The 16,843-nt window shown below is 44.9% G+C and overlaps 1 protein-coding gene across 2 annotated transcripts in view; it reads right to left on the bottom strand.

The window, feature by feature from the left end:
• LOC138808455 (signal peptide peptidase-like 3) overlaps positions 1-15,946 on the bottom strand; it is an 83,524-nt gene extending 67,578 nt beyond the window's left edge. The window contains exons 1-2 of one of the 2 annotated variants that reach the window (XM_069994708.1): positions 15,473-15,945; positions 14,344-14,457 (exon numbers count right to left, since the gene is read on the bottom strand). Coding sequence is in view for 1 of the 2 variants with exons in the window: in XM_069994707.1 (XP_069850808.1) it covers positions 15,473-15,495 (23 nt within the window). In the remaining variant the exon portion in view is untranslated. Of the gene's footprint in view, positions 1-14,343; positions 14,458-15,472 lie in introns of both variants that reach the window. The other variant, XM_069994707.1, reaches the window with a different exon arrangement.
• Between the last annotated feature and the right edge of the window lie 897 nt (positions 15,947-16,843).

The following is a 16,843-nucleotide window of genomic DNA, read 5'->3' as shown; positions in this document are numbered from 1 at the left end:
TATATGGTGCTGAGGAATCAAACCCAGGGCCTCATGCATGCAAGGCAAGCACTCTACCACTGTACCACCTTCCCAGCTCCAGAAAATGTGTTTTTTTAAAAAGGGACAAAATAGCCGGGCGCTGGTGGCTCACGCCTGTAATCCTAGCTACTCAGGAGGCTGAGATCTGAGGATCGCGGTTCAAAGCCAGCCCGGGCAGGAGAGACCGTGAGACTCCTATCTCCAATAAACCACCAGAAAACCGGAAGTGGCACTGTAGCTCAAGTGGTAGAGCGCTCGCCTTGAGCTGAAGAGCTGAAGGACAGCGCCCAGGCCCAGAGTTCAAGCCCCACGACCGACAAAAAAAATAAAAATAAAAATAAAAAAATAAAATAAAATAAATAAAAAGGGACAAAATGGGGCTGGGAATGTGGCTTAGTGGTAGAATGCTTGCCGAGCAAGCATGAAGCCCTGAGTTCATTCCTCATACCACACAAACAGAAAAAGCCAGAAGTGGTGTTGTGGCTCATGTGCTAGCCTTGAGCAGAAGCAGCTCAGGGACGGTGTCCAAGCCCTGAGTTCAAAGCCCTAGACAAAAAAAAAGGGGGGTGTGGAGAGGATAAGATGGGCCAGGTGCTAGCAGCTAACGCCTGTAACCCTAAAACTCCCACAAGGGATGGCCTAACAACAGAAAGAGGAGTGATTACAATCATAAATGCTCAATGTACATATGTACAGTGGAATAGGAAACAAGGAGAAAGATGAGGATGGGATCAGTGAGAGTGAAGAATGGTGGAAAGCCTGACATTCATTAAGGTCCATTGTACTGCCAGGCGCTGGTGGCTCATGCCTATAATCCTAGCTACTCAGAAGGCTGAGATCTGAGGATCACAGTTTGAAGCCAGCCTGGGCAGATATGAGACCGCGTGTGTGTGTGTCTTTTCTTTTTTGGTAGTGTGTGTGTGTGTGTGTGTGTGTGTGTGTGTGTGTGTGTGTGTGTGTGTGTGTGTGTGTGTGTGTGTGTGTGTGTGTGTGTGTGTGTGTGTGTGTGTGTGTGTGTGTGTGTGTGTGTGTGTGTGTGTGTGTGTGTGTGTGTGTGTGTGTGTGTGTGTGTGTGTGTGTGTGTGTGTGTGTGTGTGTGTGTGTCTGTCTTTTCTTTTTTGGTACTGGGGATCGAACCCAGGGCGTTGAACTTGCTAAGGCAAGCGTTTTGCCACTGAACTACATCCCAGCCCTCCATGAGACCCTTATCTCCAATTAACCACCCCCCAAAACTGGAAGTGAAACTGTGGTTCAAAGTAGTAGAGGACAGCTGGGCGCTGGTGGCTCACACCTGTAATCCTAGCTACTCAGGAGGCTGAGATCTGAGGATTGAGGTTCAAAGCCAGCCCAGGCAGGAAAGTCCGTGAGACTCTTATCTCCAATAAACCACTTGAAAACTGGAAGTGGCGCTGTGGCTCACCTTGAGCTGAAGAGTGCAGGGACAGCACCTAGGCCCAGAGTTCAAGCCCCATGACTGACAAAAAAAAAAGACAAAGTAGTAGAGTGCTAGCCTTGATCACAAAAGTATAGGGACAGCACCCAGGTTCTGAGTTCAAACCCTATGATTGTCACAAAAAAAAAAAAAAAAAGCATGACACACATAAATGAACATGTTGAAGTGAAATCCCTTTGCACAACTATTTGAAAAGAACACTTAAAAAGTGGGTTAAGCTGGATGCCATGAGACTCTTATCTCCATTTAACCACCAGAAAACCGGAAGTGGCACTTTGGTTCAAGAGTAGAGCACTTGCCTTGAGCTGAAAAGCTGAGGGACAGTTCAAGACCCACAACCGACTGAAAAAAAAAAAAAGGTAGTGGGCTGGGAAGGTAGGTGGCTCAGTGGTAGAGTGCTTGCCTTGCATGCATGAGGCCCTGGGTTCAATTCCTCAGCACCACATAAACAGAAAATGCCGGAAGTGGCGCTGTGACTCAAGTGGTAGAGCTCTATCTAGCCTTGAGCTGAAGAGCTGAGGGACAGCGTCCAGGCCCAGAGTTCAGGCCTCACGACCTACAAAAAAAAAAAAAAAAAAAGTAGTAATGGGCCTAAGAATGTGGCTTAGTGGTAGAGTTCTTGCCTAGCATGCATTAAACCCTGAGTTCAATTCCTCAGTACCACATAAACAGAAAAAGCCAGAAGTGGTGCTGTGACTCAAGTGGTAGAATGGTAGCCTTGAGCAAAAGAAGCTCAAGGACAGTGCCAAGGCCCTGAGTTCAAGCCCCAGGCCTGGGGAAAAAAAAAAAAAAAGCAGTAGTATGTGCCATATTATTTAATGTATGCTTGTGTGGGAGATAAAGAACAAATAAATAGGTAACAGTCTATGGTCCAGTTCAAAACTACCAGAACTAAATAAAGACCACTGAAGAACCAATGATCCTTTACAAACAAATGTCTGTTTCCCTTAGATGTTCTGTTCCTGAGCCATTTGCTTTCTCTAGGTGCTGTCAGGATTATTAGAAAGGCAAATCTGGCCACATCATTTGAACTGACTTGACAGTTCACAATTTTACTTTTGTATTTGTTTTAAAGAGCAGTAAAATGTTAGGTTAAGTATTACCCATTTTTTCTGTGTGCCCTGACACTGTATTTTTAGGGAGATATTCTATTCTATAATCCAAGATCTAATAAATTTCACCTCTAAAACATTCTTCCATTTAAATAAATCTGAAGTAGAGATGTGGCTTAAGTGGTCGTGCCAACTTTGAGTAAAAATGTCCAGTGAGAACACAAGGCCTTGAGTTCAAGTAAAGCCTTGAGTTTATAAACAAATTTTGAGTTTATAAATAAATTTGAATAAAATCTGAGCGTCTAGAACATGTAGGTCCTTATACCATAAAAGTAATAGGCTTGATCCTATCCTTAACTGAGTTTACTGTCAAGGAGAACGACAGACACATTAATTTAATGCAAGGTCAGAAAATCCTAAGTCAGCCCAAATGATGGGAACAAATAAAAGAGCTGTAGCTTCAGCATAGTAATTTTTCCCTTGCCATTTTGAAGGTCAACAAGAGGACAATTAAAGCTAAAAGACAAGACTTATGTAGAGATTTGGAAGAAAGGCTAACCATTTTAAATTATTGGGGAGACAGCTGTTACTACGGTAAGTTAACTTTTTTTTTTTTTTTTTTGCCAGTCCTGGGGCTTGAACTCAGGGTCTGGGCATTGTGCTTGAGCTTCTTTCACTCAAAGCTAGCACTCTACAACTTATTCCACAGTGCTACTTCTCGCCTTTTCTGTTTATGTAGTACTAAGGAATTGAATCCAGGGCTTCATGAATGCTAGGCAAGAACTCTACCATTAAGCCACTCCTAGCCCTCAAATAACAAATACTTTAAAGAAAATTGGACTACAAAGCTGGGTGCTATAATGACAGCATCCAAATGTACAGGGCCTGGCTACTCTGGCATCTGGCTCTGTGAGGTTCTCGCCATTCAAACATACAACAGATTCGGTAAAATGTTGTTAGGTTGAGTCTTGCTTGCCTTCACTCAGTCATCTTTGTGAGTCCAGTGGTTGTGGGATATGGTTTTTGTTTTGTTGTTTGGGGTTTTTTTTTCCCCTTCCTGCTCCCGCACCTCCATTTTCAAACAGTTTGTAGCTGATATTCACTAAGAGACTGAGAACTTGGAACTGTCCCACTGATGGAAGGAACTCCTATCTAAGAAAGTGCATTTCTTCACAGAGCTGTGTCATACCATCCCTTGGCCCTCTGCTGGAAAAGTAGAATCAAGTCTCAATAATGCCTTTTTAATTTTATCCTCTAGTATTATAGACGTAGCACAGTACTGTATCATCCCTCTGTGAATATAAATACCTTGTGCCTGCTTTATGATACATAGTAGTGACTGTGCTTTATCAGAGCTGTTTTTAATGATGTTACTCAAGAATGTTTTCTTTCCAGATGATGATTGAGAAGTTAAAAAAAAAATGGTACCAGGTACCACAACAGTAACAGAACTTTGCATTTTTCTGGGGTTTTGTTTTTTATCTTTTTTTTCTTTTTATTAATGGATGTGCTGGATGTTTAATTTTGTTCAGATGACTGCAAAACCTGGAATAGCTGTTGCTGCTATTGATGCATAAAATACTGCTATTATTGGTCTTTTTATATAAATATATATATATGCATATATATAATTCGAATTTTTGGAAACTTTAGCTGTGCTGTCAACTTTGGAAAAAGTATCCCAGTTTACCGTGTTGAGTTGGCATTGTACAGAAAATAATAGCCATATTGGTCTAGAAATGTTAAATTTAATTTTTTTCCATTTGTACAGGGATAAACACATTGTATTAAATATGTAAGGTCTTATCTACGTGGGTTTGATTACAGAAACTAATAAAGTATTCTCTGAATAATGAGAAAAAAAAGCTGGGTGCCAGTAGCTCACGCCTGTAATCAGCTACTCAGGAGATCTGACGATCATGGTTCAAAGCAAACTACTCAGAAAAAGCCAGGAGTGGCACTGTTGCTCAAGTGGTAGAATGCTAGCCTTAAGCACAAAGAGGTTCAGGGGTTCCAGGATAGTTCCCATGCCCTGAGTTCAAATCCCAGGATCAGAAGAAAAAAAAGAAAAAAGAAAAGAGAGCAGGACCACAAGGCCGTATTGCATTGGAAGTCAGTCTTAAGAGAGGTTGAACTTCATACTCAGGCATTATAAAAGAAACCAGAACATCTAAATATAATACAACCAGAATTAGTGACAAAAAAAAAAAAGACCAAAAGAAGCCAGGGTGGTGATGGATCATGCCTATAATCCTAGCTACTCAGGAGGCAGAGATCTAAAGATTGTGGATTGAAGCCAGCCCAAACAAGAATGTCTTGAGATTCATCTCCTATTAACCACCAAAAGCCAAAGTAGAGCTGTGGCTCAAGTGCTACAACACCAGCTTTGAGCAAAAAGCTCAAGGACAGACTAGCATGTATACACAGTACACATGCACACGAGCATGTGTGCACAGACACACATAAACATACACATACAACCAAAAGAAATAAAGACTAGTGTCAGGTGCCAGTAGAATTACAGACATTGTAATTCTAGCTACTCAAGAGGCTGAGATCTGAGGAAATCAGTTCAAAGCCAGCTGGGGCAAGAAAATCTGTGAGACTCTCATCTCCAATTAACTACCAAAAAAAACCAGAAGTAGAGCTGTGGCTCAAGTGGAAGAGTGCTAGCCATGAGCAAAATAGCTCAGGGACAGCATCCAGACACTGAGTTCACCCCAAGACTGGTAGCAAATAAAAAGAAAAAAAGATACAGGGGGGCTGGGAAGGTGGCTCAGTGGTAGAACGCATGCCTTGCATGCCAGAGGCCCTGGGTTCGATTCTTCAGCACCACATAAGCAAAAAGAAAAAAAAAGCCAGAAGTGGCGCCGTGGCTCAAGTGGTAGAGTGCTAGCCTTGAGCTAAAGAGCTGAGGGACAGCGCCCAGGCCCAGAGTTCAGGCCCCATGACCGGACCCAAAAACAAAACAAAACAAAACAAAAGGATACAGGGGCTGGGAAGGTGGCTCAGTGGTAGAATGCTTGCCATGCATGCATGAGGCCCTAGGTTCAATTCCTCAGCACCATATAAGCAGAAAAAGCCGGAAGTGGTGCCATGGCTCAAGTGGTAGAGCACTACTTTGAGCTGAAGAGCTCAGGGACAGTGCCCAGCAGCAGGGTTCAGGTCCCACGACTGACCAAAAAAAAAAAAAAAAAAAGACTGACACATACTAAGCATCCCCAACACTAAACTCACAACTTTTAAATAGCCATAATAAAGGGTAAACATCTCTAAATTTAAGCTATAGTTAAAAAAACCTCCAAGATCATCTTCTCCATGCCTTCAAATATACAATTTCCTTTCTTATTTAAAAGCAAAAAACAAAAAATCTTTATAGATCCTGCCACTTATAAAAGCATCCTGTTTCCCTGTGATCTATTTTCCCAAAAGAAACCTTATGTCTTCATTACCCATCCCTAATTTGGCTTTCACCTTCACTACTCTGATCTTTATTAGTGCACTTTCAATAATGACTTCCTTTACAAAGTCAATAGCCTGTTTTTTCTTCATTCCCTTGCAAACTCACAGCTTTTAACACTTCTGCCCCTAGAACATTTTTTGTGCTTTTTATTTTCTTGAGCTGCTACAATTTCCTAATTACCTTACCTCTGATTCAACTTTTAAGTCTTCTCACTCCATTCTCAGTTTGACTTTCCCAAGCTTCCATAGTGGTGCTTCACTCTTTGTCCTCCCAGTAACTGACTATCTATAATCTTCAACTACCTTTTGCTAGCCAGGTAGCATTTCTAAAAATGTCTGCACTAATTTAAAGGCAAAGATAAAGAGAATCTGTTCTTTACAACTAATGCTTACTAACAGTATTTCTGTAAGCATTTCTGAGAAGTGAGTATAAATAAATATCTAAAAGTTTTTTGGGTTTTTTTGGTTGGTCGTGGGGCTTGAACTCTGGGCTTGGGCGCTGTCCCTGCGCTCTTCAGTTCAAGGTGAGCCCTCTACCACTTGAGCTACAGTGCCACTTCCATAAATACCTAAAAGTTTATAACATCAGAGAAGGGCTATAGATATAAGCAGAGTATTTCTTTTTTAAAGTATATGCTGAAAGCAGGTGCTAATGACTCACACCTGTAATCCTAGCTACTTAGGTAGCTACTTAGCTGAGATCTGAGGATCATGGTTCAAAGCCACTCCAAGCAGGAAAGCCTCTGAGACTATCTCCAGTTAACCACCAGAAAGCCAAAAGTAAAGCTGTGGCTCAAGTGGCAGAACACTAGCCTTGAGCACAAAAACTCAGGGAGAGCACCGACCAAGGACCGGCATAAAAAATAATAAAAGTACAGACTGAAATTTTAGTGAGAGTGGCTCATGCCTATAATCCTAGCTATTCAGGAGGCTGATATCTGAGGATCGCAGTTTGAAGCCAGGCTAAGAAGCAAAGTCCATACGACACTTATTTCCAATTAACCAGCAAAAACCACATGGGGAGCTGTGGCTCAAGTGATAGAACAGAGGCCTTTAGTTTAAATTCCAGTACTGGGGGGCTGGGAAGGTGGCTCAGTGGTAGAGTGCTTGTCTTGCAGGCATGAGGCTCTGGTTCGATTCTTCAGCACCACATAAGCAGAAAAAGCTGTAAGTGGCACTGTGGCTCAAGTGGTAGAACGCTAACCTGGAGCTGAAGAGCCGAATGACAGCACCCAGGCCAAAGTTCAGGCCCCATGACCAACAACAAAAAATTAAAAAAAAAAACCCAGTACTGGGGAACAAGCATGCGTGTGTGTGTGCACGCACACACACACACATTCAAGTATAGGTTGTCAAAGTCTAAAGACTTAGTCAAGTTTTGAAAGTCAATCTAGACAATGCTGGGAAAAAAATTAAGACAAAGACAAAACAAAACAAGGTCAGGCACTGTACTTAGGTAAGACCATGATATAACCAGGTTGTAGAAACAAAGAAAAACTTCACTGGACATAGCCTATTTAGGTCAAAAATGAAGCCCAGACTGGAAGAAGGGAAGTGGGTGTGCCCCACAGACTAGATGGAATAAGGAAGCAGATTAGAAACTGCTACACACACCCCTCCTCAGGGATGTTAGAAAAGTGGAAAACTTTCCTGTGCAACTACAAAGAAATTCAGGGTAAGATTTATCCACACTACTTACTATTCTTTGAAGAAACTGAAAACTATCTTCAAAAGACCAAAACAAAACTATCACATAAAAAATATCTTGGGGCTGGGAATATGGCTTACTGGTAGATTGCTTGCCTAGCATGCATGAAACCCTGGGTTCCATTCCTCAGCACCACATACACAGAAAAAGCTAGAAGTGGTGCTGTGGTAGAATGCTAGCTTTGAGTGAAAGAAGCTCAGAGACAGTGTCCAGGCCCTCAGTTCAAGCCCCAGGACTGAAAAAAAAAATCTTTATTCATGATTTCCCTTGCTTTTCTTCAATGTGATGGATTCTGAAACTTGTAACTAAAAGATGTTGACCTTATGACTATTCAAAGATAATAAATCAATGATGATTTCCAAACTATTCTTTTTCTTTGAATATGGTATTACTTGGCATTTTTAACAAAACAGACATCTCCAAAGTTTAAATGCTGGTTGAACTTTCCTATAATTAAACATCATCTATAACCTAACGGAATCTAACAAATAATGTAGAGTAAACAGCTTGCCTTTATTCAGCACTTACCAAAATTTACAAAGCACTTCTACAAACATTACCTCATTGAGCCCTCCAACAGGCTGTGGAAGACCAGAACAGCATCTGCATAAAACAAAACACTGGGACTACGAAAAGGCTAGGCCAGTTAACCAGAGATGAAACTGCTCTTGAACTAGTGATTTCCTGATCCTACACAGAACCAGAACACAGTGATTCCAAATGGAAATTTAAGAATTAAATACTTTTTGAGTGATTATGTCTACTTATTTTAATCTACAACCATCTAAAAACAACTAGGACACATTTATTAAAAACATTTAAAATATAAAAAGGGCTGGGAATGTGGCTTCGTGGTAGAGTGTTTGCCTAGCATACATGAAGCCCTGGGTTCGATTCCCCAGTACCACATAAATAGAAAAAGTCAGAAGTGGAGCTGTGGCTCAAGGGGTAGAGTGCTAGCCTTGAGCAAAAGAAGCTCAGGGGCAGTGCCCAGGGCCCTGAGATCAGTCTCCAAGATTGGCAAAATATAAACAGAGAGAAAGACAGAATGAATATATGGGAAGGTGGCTCAGTGGTAGAGTGCTTGCCTGCATGCATAGGCCCTGAGTTCAATTCCCCAGTACCATATAAACAGAAAAAGCCAGAACTGGCGCTGTGGCTCAAGTGGTAGAGTACTAGCCTTGAGCAAAAGAAAATCAAGGAGAGTGCCCAGACTCCGAGTTCAAGCCCCAGGACTGGCACCAAAAACAAACAAACAAAAAAACCCCAAACTGAGTTTCGTCACCTGGAGTCCCTCTAGACATCCAAGAAATTAAAATTTTAGAACACATGCCTCAGAGTTTGAAATGTGTCACTGAAACTCAAACTTTATGAATTGTTTCTTATTTATACACCCAATATATAGTGTGTTAACTTCTAAGGAGGTACTGTGAAACTCCAGAAACATCAAAAAGTCAGAAGTTGTGGCTCAAGTGGTAGATCACTTGCTAGCCTTGAGCACAAAAGTTCAGTGCCCAGGCCATGAGTTCAAGCCCTAGAAATAGCACACACAGAAAAAAACAAATGCTGAGAACTAATTTATTAATGTTACTAATGTTAAAATACAATTACATATGGAGCTGGGAAGGTGGCTCAGTCGTAGAGTGCTTGCCCTACATGCATGGGGCCCTGGGTTCAATTCCTCAGCACCACGTAACCAGAAAAAGCTGGAAGTGGCACTGTAGCTCAAATGGTAGAGTGCTAGTCTTGAGCCGAAGAGCTGAGTGAGAGACAGACCCAGAGTTTAGGCCCCATAGCCATGACAGACAAAACATAATAAAAAAATTTAAAAAATACAATTACATAGAACTATATACTTTCTCCTAACTCACTAGCATTTGTTATCTCTAAAACAAATGATCATACAGAAATTTTGAGAAATATCAACACCATGAATTTAAATTCATAGTACAACTTGATAATTACAGAATGATAAGGTTACAAACTCCATCTCTTCCCCCTTAAAGTCTTCATAATAAACACTGAGGGAAATGATTTAAATACAAATTCATGGTGTTAGCTTTGCTAATTTTAGTTTAAATCACGCATCACCCAAACAACATTATCATAGCACTGTAACTATAGGCAAAACATGTTTTTAAAATAATGAGCAAATCTTCTAAAGTCTATAATCCTAGACATATGTTTTCAACTAGTTTCTCTCTGAAAAACTTCCAGCAGCTGCAATTGCAGATGATCATGTCAGATACAATGATACAAAACAATAATCTTAAATTAGGACTGACTTCCATTAGTTTAGCTGATCTGTATTCTCAAATTTAGCACTACTTGCAAATACCTGACATAATAAAGTCCATTAGCACAATATAATACAGCCCTGAAATCAGATCTTAAGATAGGTAACAAAGACATAATCATTCATATTATTATAATGCCAGACACTGAAGAAAAGTACCAAAACAGAAAGGGTCTTGTTCCTGTGTAACTCTTTTGTGTGTGTGTGTGTGTGTCAGTCGTGGGGCTTGAACTCTGGACCTGGGCGCTGTCCCTGCGCTCTTCAGCGCAAGGTGAGCACTCTACCGCTTGAGCCACAGCGCCACTTCAGGTTTTCTAGTGGTTTATTGGGGATAGGAGTCTCACGGTCTCTCCTGCCCGGGCTGGCTTTGAACCGCGATCCTCAGATCTCAGTCTCCCAAGTAGCTAGGATTACAGGCGTGAGCCACTGGCTCCTCCCCCCCTCATTTTATTATCTGTCATCTGTCAGAGATAAACATAAGAAAGGACCCCAAAAAATGACACTAAGGAATTTGGACTTTACTCCAACTTTAGCAAAAAGCCACTACCATCAGACTACCAGAATTTGCCTTAGAAAATAAGCACTGTGTAGAGAATAGAGGACTTCTGAAGAGAATGCTAAAAAGGTGTGATGATGGGAAACAAGAGTGGGCAGATTCACGATTAGAATCTGTATTAAACTTGTTCCCTTCTTACCATTTCTATCCTTGGGCAAGTTACTCTTTGAGCCTTTGCAAGTCTTGTAAAACCTTAAGGCACTGAAAATACACAAAAAATTATTATGACAGTACTTTGGTAATGAAACATACTCAATAAGTTCAGTCTGTCTTCCTTTCCTTTCCCCCTATACAAATAGTACTGAAATGTAACTTTCAACACAGTCCAAGTAGAATCATATGTAAGTATTGCATTGAGTTCATCAAGAGGCAAGTTCCTGGGCTGGGAAGGTGGCTCAGTGGTAGAGTGCCTTGCATGCATGAGGCCCTGGGTTCAATTCCTCAGCACCACATAAGCAGAAAAAGCTGGAAGTGGTGCTATGGCTCAAGTGGTAAAGCACTAGCCTTGAGCTGAAGAGCTGAGGGACAGTGCCCAGGACCAGAGTTCAGGCCCCACGACCAGCAAAAAAAAAAAAAAAAAAAAAAAGAGGCAAGTTCCTGTTTCTCATAGAACTTGCATTATAATTACTCATACACAATGAACAGTGTTTTCTCAAATTAATAAATGTAGTTTACACTACATGCATCATTTTGCTTCCTCAGTGTATGAGAGTAAAAAAATCATGTGATTAATCCTAGTTACTTGGGAGGCTGAGAAAGGGAGTATCATGGTTTGAGGCCAACACAGGCAAAAATTTCACAATCATCTTATCTCAAGCAGGTGGTACACACCTGTCATCAGGAAGCACAAACAGGAGGATCCAGACCCAAGATAGCCCAGGCAAACAGAGAGACTCTTTGAAAACTGATGAAAGCAAAAGGGCCTGGGAACCTACATGGTTTATGTGGTACAGTGGCTACTTAGCAAGCATAAAGCCTGAGTTCAAACTCCACTACCACCAAAAAAAGGAGGAGGGAATACAAATATTATCACCAACTTTGTGTTTAAAAAGGAACACACAGCTTCAAATTAAAGACTTAAATCTCTAAAACAGAAGGTGTAAGGGCTAGGAAGGTGGCTCAGTTGTAGAGCGCTTGCCTCGCATGCATGAGGCCCTGGGTTGGATTCCTCAGCACCACATAAGCAGAAAAAGTCGGAAGTGGCGCTGCAGCTCAAGTGGTAGAGTTCTAGCTTGAGCTGAAAAGCTGAAGGAGTGCCTGGGCCCAGAGTCCAAGCCCCACGACTGACAAAAGAATAAGTAAAATAAAATAAATAAAATAGAAGGTGAGAGAGAACAGAAGGATCACAATTCAATGCCAGCCCAGGCAGAGAAGTTCCTAAGATCTATTTTAACTGATAGCTGGACACACGGTGCAAGCCTGTCATCCCAAGCTATGTGGAGGCTGAGTCTAGGAGGAGCGCAGATGCAGGTCAGGGAAGAAATGTCTACAAGACTTTGTCTCTAATAAAGGGAGCTGAGCTGAATGCAGTAGTAAATGCCTGTAATGCTAGCAACAACTGTAAGTCCCAAAGGAGGCAAATCTCAGCTCACATACAAGCCCTGACTAGAAGCAAGAATCTATCCTAAAAATAACCTATGTGCCGGGCGCCAGGGGCTCACACCTGTAATCCTAGCTACTCAGGAGGCTGAGAGCTGAGGATCATGGTTCAAAGCAGCCCGGGCAGGAAAGGCCGTGAGACTCCTATCTCCTCCACTCAACACCAGAAAGCTGGAAGCAGCGCTGTGGCTCAAATGGTAGAGTGCTTGCCTTGAGCTGAAGAGCTGAGGGACAGAGGCCAAGCCTAGAGTTCAAGCCCCCTGACCGATAAAAAAAAAAAATAATAATAACCTATGTAAAACACAGCTGGAGACACGGCTCAGCAGGATTGGGCCAGTCTTGGCTCATACCTGTAATCCTAGTTATTCAGGAGGCTGAGATCTGAGGATTGAGGTTCAAAGACAGTCTGAGCAGGAAAGCACATGAAACTCTATCTCTAACCACCAGAAGTGGAGCTGTGCCTCAAAGTGTTAGAGCACTATCCTTCAGCAAAAATAACCCCTGCAACAGCACACCCAGACCCAAGCCCCATGACTGAACCAAAAAAAAAAAAAAAGTCTCACAGACTTTGCTGTTCAGGCTGGCTTTGAACTATAACCCTCAGATCTCAGCCTTCTGAGTATCTGGAATTACAGTCATGAGCCACCAGCATCCAGCTTCCATGAGACTTTTATCTCCAATTAATTACCAAAAAATCCGGAAGTAGAAGTGGGGCTCAACTGGTAGAGTGAGTGCCATAGGCATTAAAGATCAGAGACAGAGAGGCCAGGCCATGAGTAGAAGCCCCAGTATCACACACACACAAAAAGATTCTAGTGTTACTACAAACTATTTTATCAAGTTTTTATTTGAAACTGTACTTAGGAATAGCATTCCCCATTCTTATAGTTAATCACAGAAAATGAAATTATCAAAAGCACTCTTTCACAAGTACATGGACTAGACAGAAACTCGCTTGGTTTCTGTAACTTGTCCTTGTACTTAACATCTCAACAAAAGACGAACCATTTGAAAATTTACTAGCATTCGCTCAAAGTCTATATGCAAGACAAAGTGCTGTGCTGAAGAGGACAAAGGTATTACACAAAGTTGTTATATCAAGGAGTTTAGTGAGACTTGTATTTACACTTTTTTTTTAAAGGAGAGAAGGCAGCCAGATTTGCTAGGCAGGACTCTACAACTAGACTCATGCCCCCAACCCTTTTTGATTTTTTTAGCTATCTTTTAAATTTTTTCCTGACAAGACCCAGGCCTTGCCTCTTGGGTAGCTTGCCAACTTTGTTGTGATGGGGGGGTTGCTAACTTTCTTCCCAGGCTGGCCTAGAACCAAGATCCTTCTAACGCCACCTCCAGTAAATCTGGAGTTACAGGGATGCACTGTCACGCCCAGATGCTTTCCTAGTTCTTGACCACTGTGTTTCCTGCTTTTTTCAAGGTCCTCAGTACAGTAACAACAGCAAAGTGAGGATTCAGCTGGGAGTCCTCATGGAGGACTCCAGGGAGTTACTGAGAGATATGACAGGTTCACCTTTATCTTCATTTCTTACTGCCCACAAGGTTTGAAGGCTGGGAAGGTGGCTCAGTGGTAGAGTACTTGCCTTGCATGCACAAGGCCCTGGGTTTGATTCCTCAGCACCACATAAGCAGAAAAAGCCAGAAGTGGCACTGTGGCTCAAGTGGTAGCGTGCTAGCCTTGAGTTGAAGAGCGGAGGAACAGTGTCTTGGCCCAGAGTTCAGGCCCCACAACTGACCAAAAAAAAAAAAAAGGCTTGAAATGTAATCTATGTTCCAAACCATCTGCCACTGAGATGCTGTTTAAAACTATCAAATTAGTTTATCCTTTTAAAACACATGTGCAGTCATAACTGTTATCTTTTGTTTGAGACTGTGCAGATATCACTGAAGTTTCCCTTCTGACTTAATCATCTTTCAACATCAACTCTCTTTTCCTATGTGAAGACACATGAATTCTTGTCTTATAACCATTCTTTATCTTCAAATATCTGTTTCCTTTATGCTTGCCTATGATAAGCATAATTAAGCATAATAAGAATTTAATTTTGGCACTTCACAGTAAAATACAACACTAGTTTGTCAAGTACTCTGGTAAAGAAAAGTATTCATTTAATCTTTACAACCTGTGATAAAGGAAATCCACCTATTTTACAAATAAGGGAAAAGGAATGAAGAACTCACTATCCTGTCCAGTTATAAAGCAAACAGTCAGTCCAGTCAGTGTCCAGTGAAGGGGCTGGATCTCCAAACCAGCTCTTCCAAATTCAAACGCCATGACTCTTCCATTCAGTTATGCTGTTTTCGAAGAAGGGAAAGTCTACAATTGTGTCCCAAACCACACATGCTTCAAAGAATGAAGCATCTTTAAATCACCACTCTAGATTGCAACTAGATTTCCCATTCCCACTCTACAATCTTCTACTGCTTCTTCCCTCTACGCTCTTCCCTTACGTACCTTTGTCCTTCCTTCTAGCCCCTCTGCAAGAGAGCACCTTTACACCCCTCTTTCCTCGCCATCGAACTCTTCCTTCCAGAGATCTGTTGTCACCCCACAAACTGCAAACATGCTCCACAGTCCTACTCAATAACTTCACAAGTCCCACAGAAGACGCCCAAACTTGCAGATCCTCCACCTCCGTAATGGCCCAGGGCACCCGACCTCTTTAATTCCTAGGAGCAGAGTACAGACCTATGCCATGCCTTCCTTTTCCAAAATGAGGAGATCCAAGGAGGCTCCTCTGCCTGGCTCCTGGGGCCTCAGCCCACCTTGCCAGCTCTGCTTTAGCTCCCCATGCTGGAGCTAAGCAGCACCCCCCATGGTGGTGGAGTGGAAACCGTGGCTCCACTCTCCACTTGGAAGTTCTGCCTCTGATCACCTGTTCTCACCAGACCTTCCAGCCCAGTAGTGACCCACCTTTGCCCTGGTCCGCCTCTCTCCTCCCTTCCGATTCCTCCTGCCCCAGGCGTCACCCCTACAAGTCAGTTCCGGGGTGCTCGTCGGAGTCAACTTCCCAACGACAGGGATTCTCACTCTCTCGGGGGTGGGGGTGGGAGTCAAGAGCCCCTTCCTTCTCCATCACCTGCTCCGCCCATGGCTGGATGACATCCGTCACCGCCACCTCCATCCCCCTTCCCTCTTTGGACGCGGGTCCCCTCGGCCGTTCACTGCTGTCCCCTCCGCTGGGTGCCAAGGGGGCGTGCACCCCCCCGGTCCCACAAACCCCCAGCACGCACCTGTTCCTCCGCACCCCCCCCCGCACCCGCGGGCCCCCGGCCCCCGCCCCGCGGCCTCCCGGGGCCCCGCACTCACCAGGAGTAGGTCTGCTCCGCCATGGCGCTGCCTCCCGGGGGCCCCGCGGCAGGCTGGGGCCGGGCCCCGCGGCGGCGGGCTCCCTCAGGCCGAGCAGCGGAAGGCGCGGCCGAGGCCCGGCGCTCGCTGGCTGGCACCGCAGACCGGCAGGCGGGCAGGCGGGCGGGCAGGCGGGCGGACGGAACGAGGAGAGGCCGGGCTCCGAGGCGGCCCCGCTCCCTGGGCCCCGGGGCGGGGCGGGCTCCGCTCTCGGGCCTCCCTCACCCGCGGCGGCGGCGGCGGCTCCGCTGCGGCTCTGAACCCAACATGGCGGCGGCGGCGGCGGCGCGGAGAACAAGGGGGCCCTGGGGCGGGCGAACGGCAAGAAGGGCCCGCGCTCAGGGCGCGCCGGGCCGCGGGAACGCCGTACTCGGGCGGCGGCGGCGGCGGCCCGGGGACATGGCCGGCGGGCGGAGGCGGCGGCGGCGGCGGCGGCGGCGGCGGCGGGAGCTGAGGGGGGCGCTAGGCGGTGAGGCGAGGCCGCTCGGATCACACCCGCCGAGGGAGGAGGCAGGAGGGAGGGGGCGGGACGAGCCTGGGCCCGCGCGAGTCACGTGCCCAAAACACTGTCACGTGACGCGCGGCCCGCCCCTCGCGCGCGGCCCCTGCGCGGAGACGTCGGCTGTGGGGTTCGAGGCAACCGTGGCTGGCGCAGCCGCTGGCTGTTGAGCGGCCTCCCGCCGCCGCGAGCCGCTCCCCCCGCCCCCTCCCGAGGGGGGCGGGGGCTGCTCCCACAGCCAATCAGAAGCCTCGGTGCACGTTCTCTCTGGCTGCCATTCAGCTGTCAGCTTTCAATCAACCATCAGCAGCTGGCCGCGGGTCCTCAACTGTCAGTCAAAGCTGTCCATCAGCGGGCCCAGCGCAGCATTCTTTCATTCCCACGTTGATTCCTTCGTGGCTTTTTTTTTTGAGCAAATATTCTGTGCAGCCAAACTTTATTGCGCCTAGGCTCGGTGCCAAATCAAATATCCTAGGTTTGCCTTCATATAGCCAATCAACAGATACTTAGTGGGTGACAACTATGTCAATTCATTCAGCTGAGAGGCTGGGAAGGTGGCTCAGTGGTAGAGCGCTTGCCTTGCATGCTCAAGGCCCTGGGTTCGATTCCTCAGCACCACATAAGCAAAAAGAAAAAGCCGGAAGTGGCGCTGTGGCTCAAGTGGTAGAGCACTAGCCTTGAGCTGAAGAGCTGAGGGACAGCGCCCAGACCCAGAGTTCAGGCCCCACGACCAGCCCCCCCCAAAAAAAATTCATTCAGCTGAGTGTTGCCCTCCAGGTAGAGGGAGAGACATGGATGCCCCAGGCCGATAGCCCAATAAAAGGAGACCATTT

The sequence above is a fragment of the Dipodomys merriami genome, unplaced genomic scaffold (genome assembly GCF_024711535.1).
Source record: "Dipodomys merriami isolate MVZ:Mamm:240054 unplaced genomic scaffold, mDipMer1.0.p SCAF_45, whole genome shotgun sequence".
NCBI lineage: Eukaryota > Metazoa > Chordata > Mammalia > Rodentia > Heteromyidae > Dipodomys > Dipodomys merriami.
The sequence above is the reverse complement of the archived record's forward strand: the minus strand, read 5'-3'. Positions and strand labels throughout refer to the sequence as shown.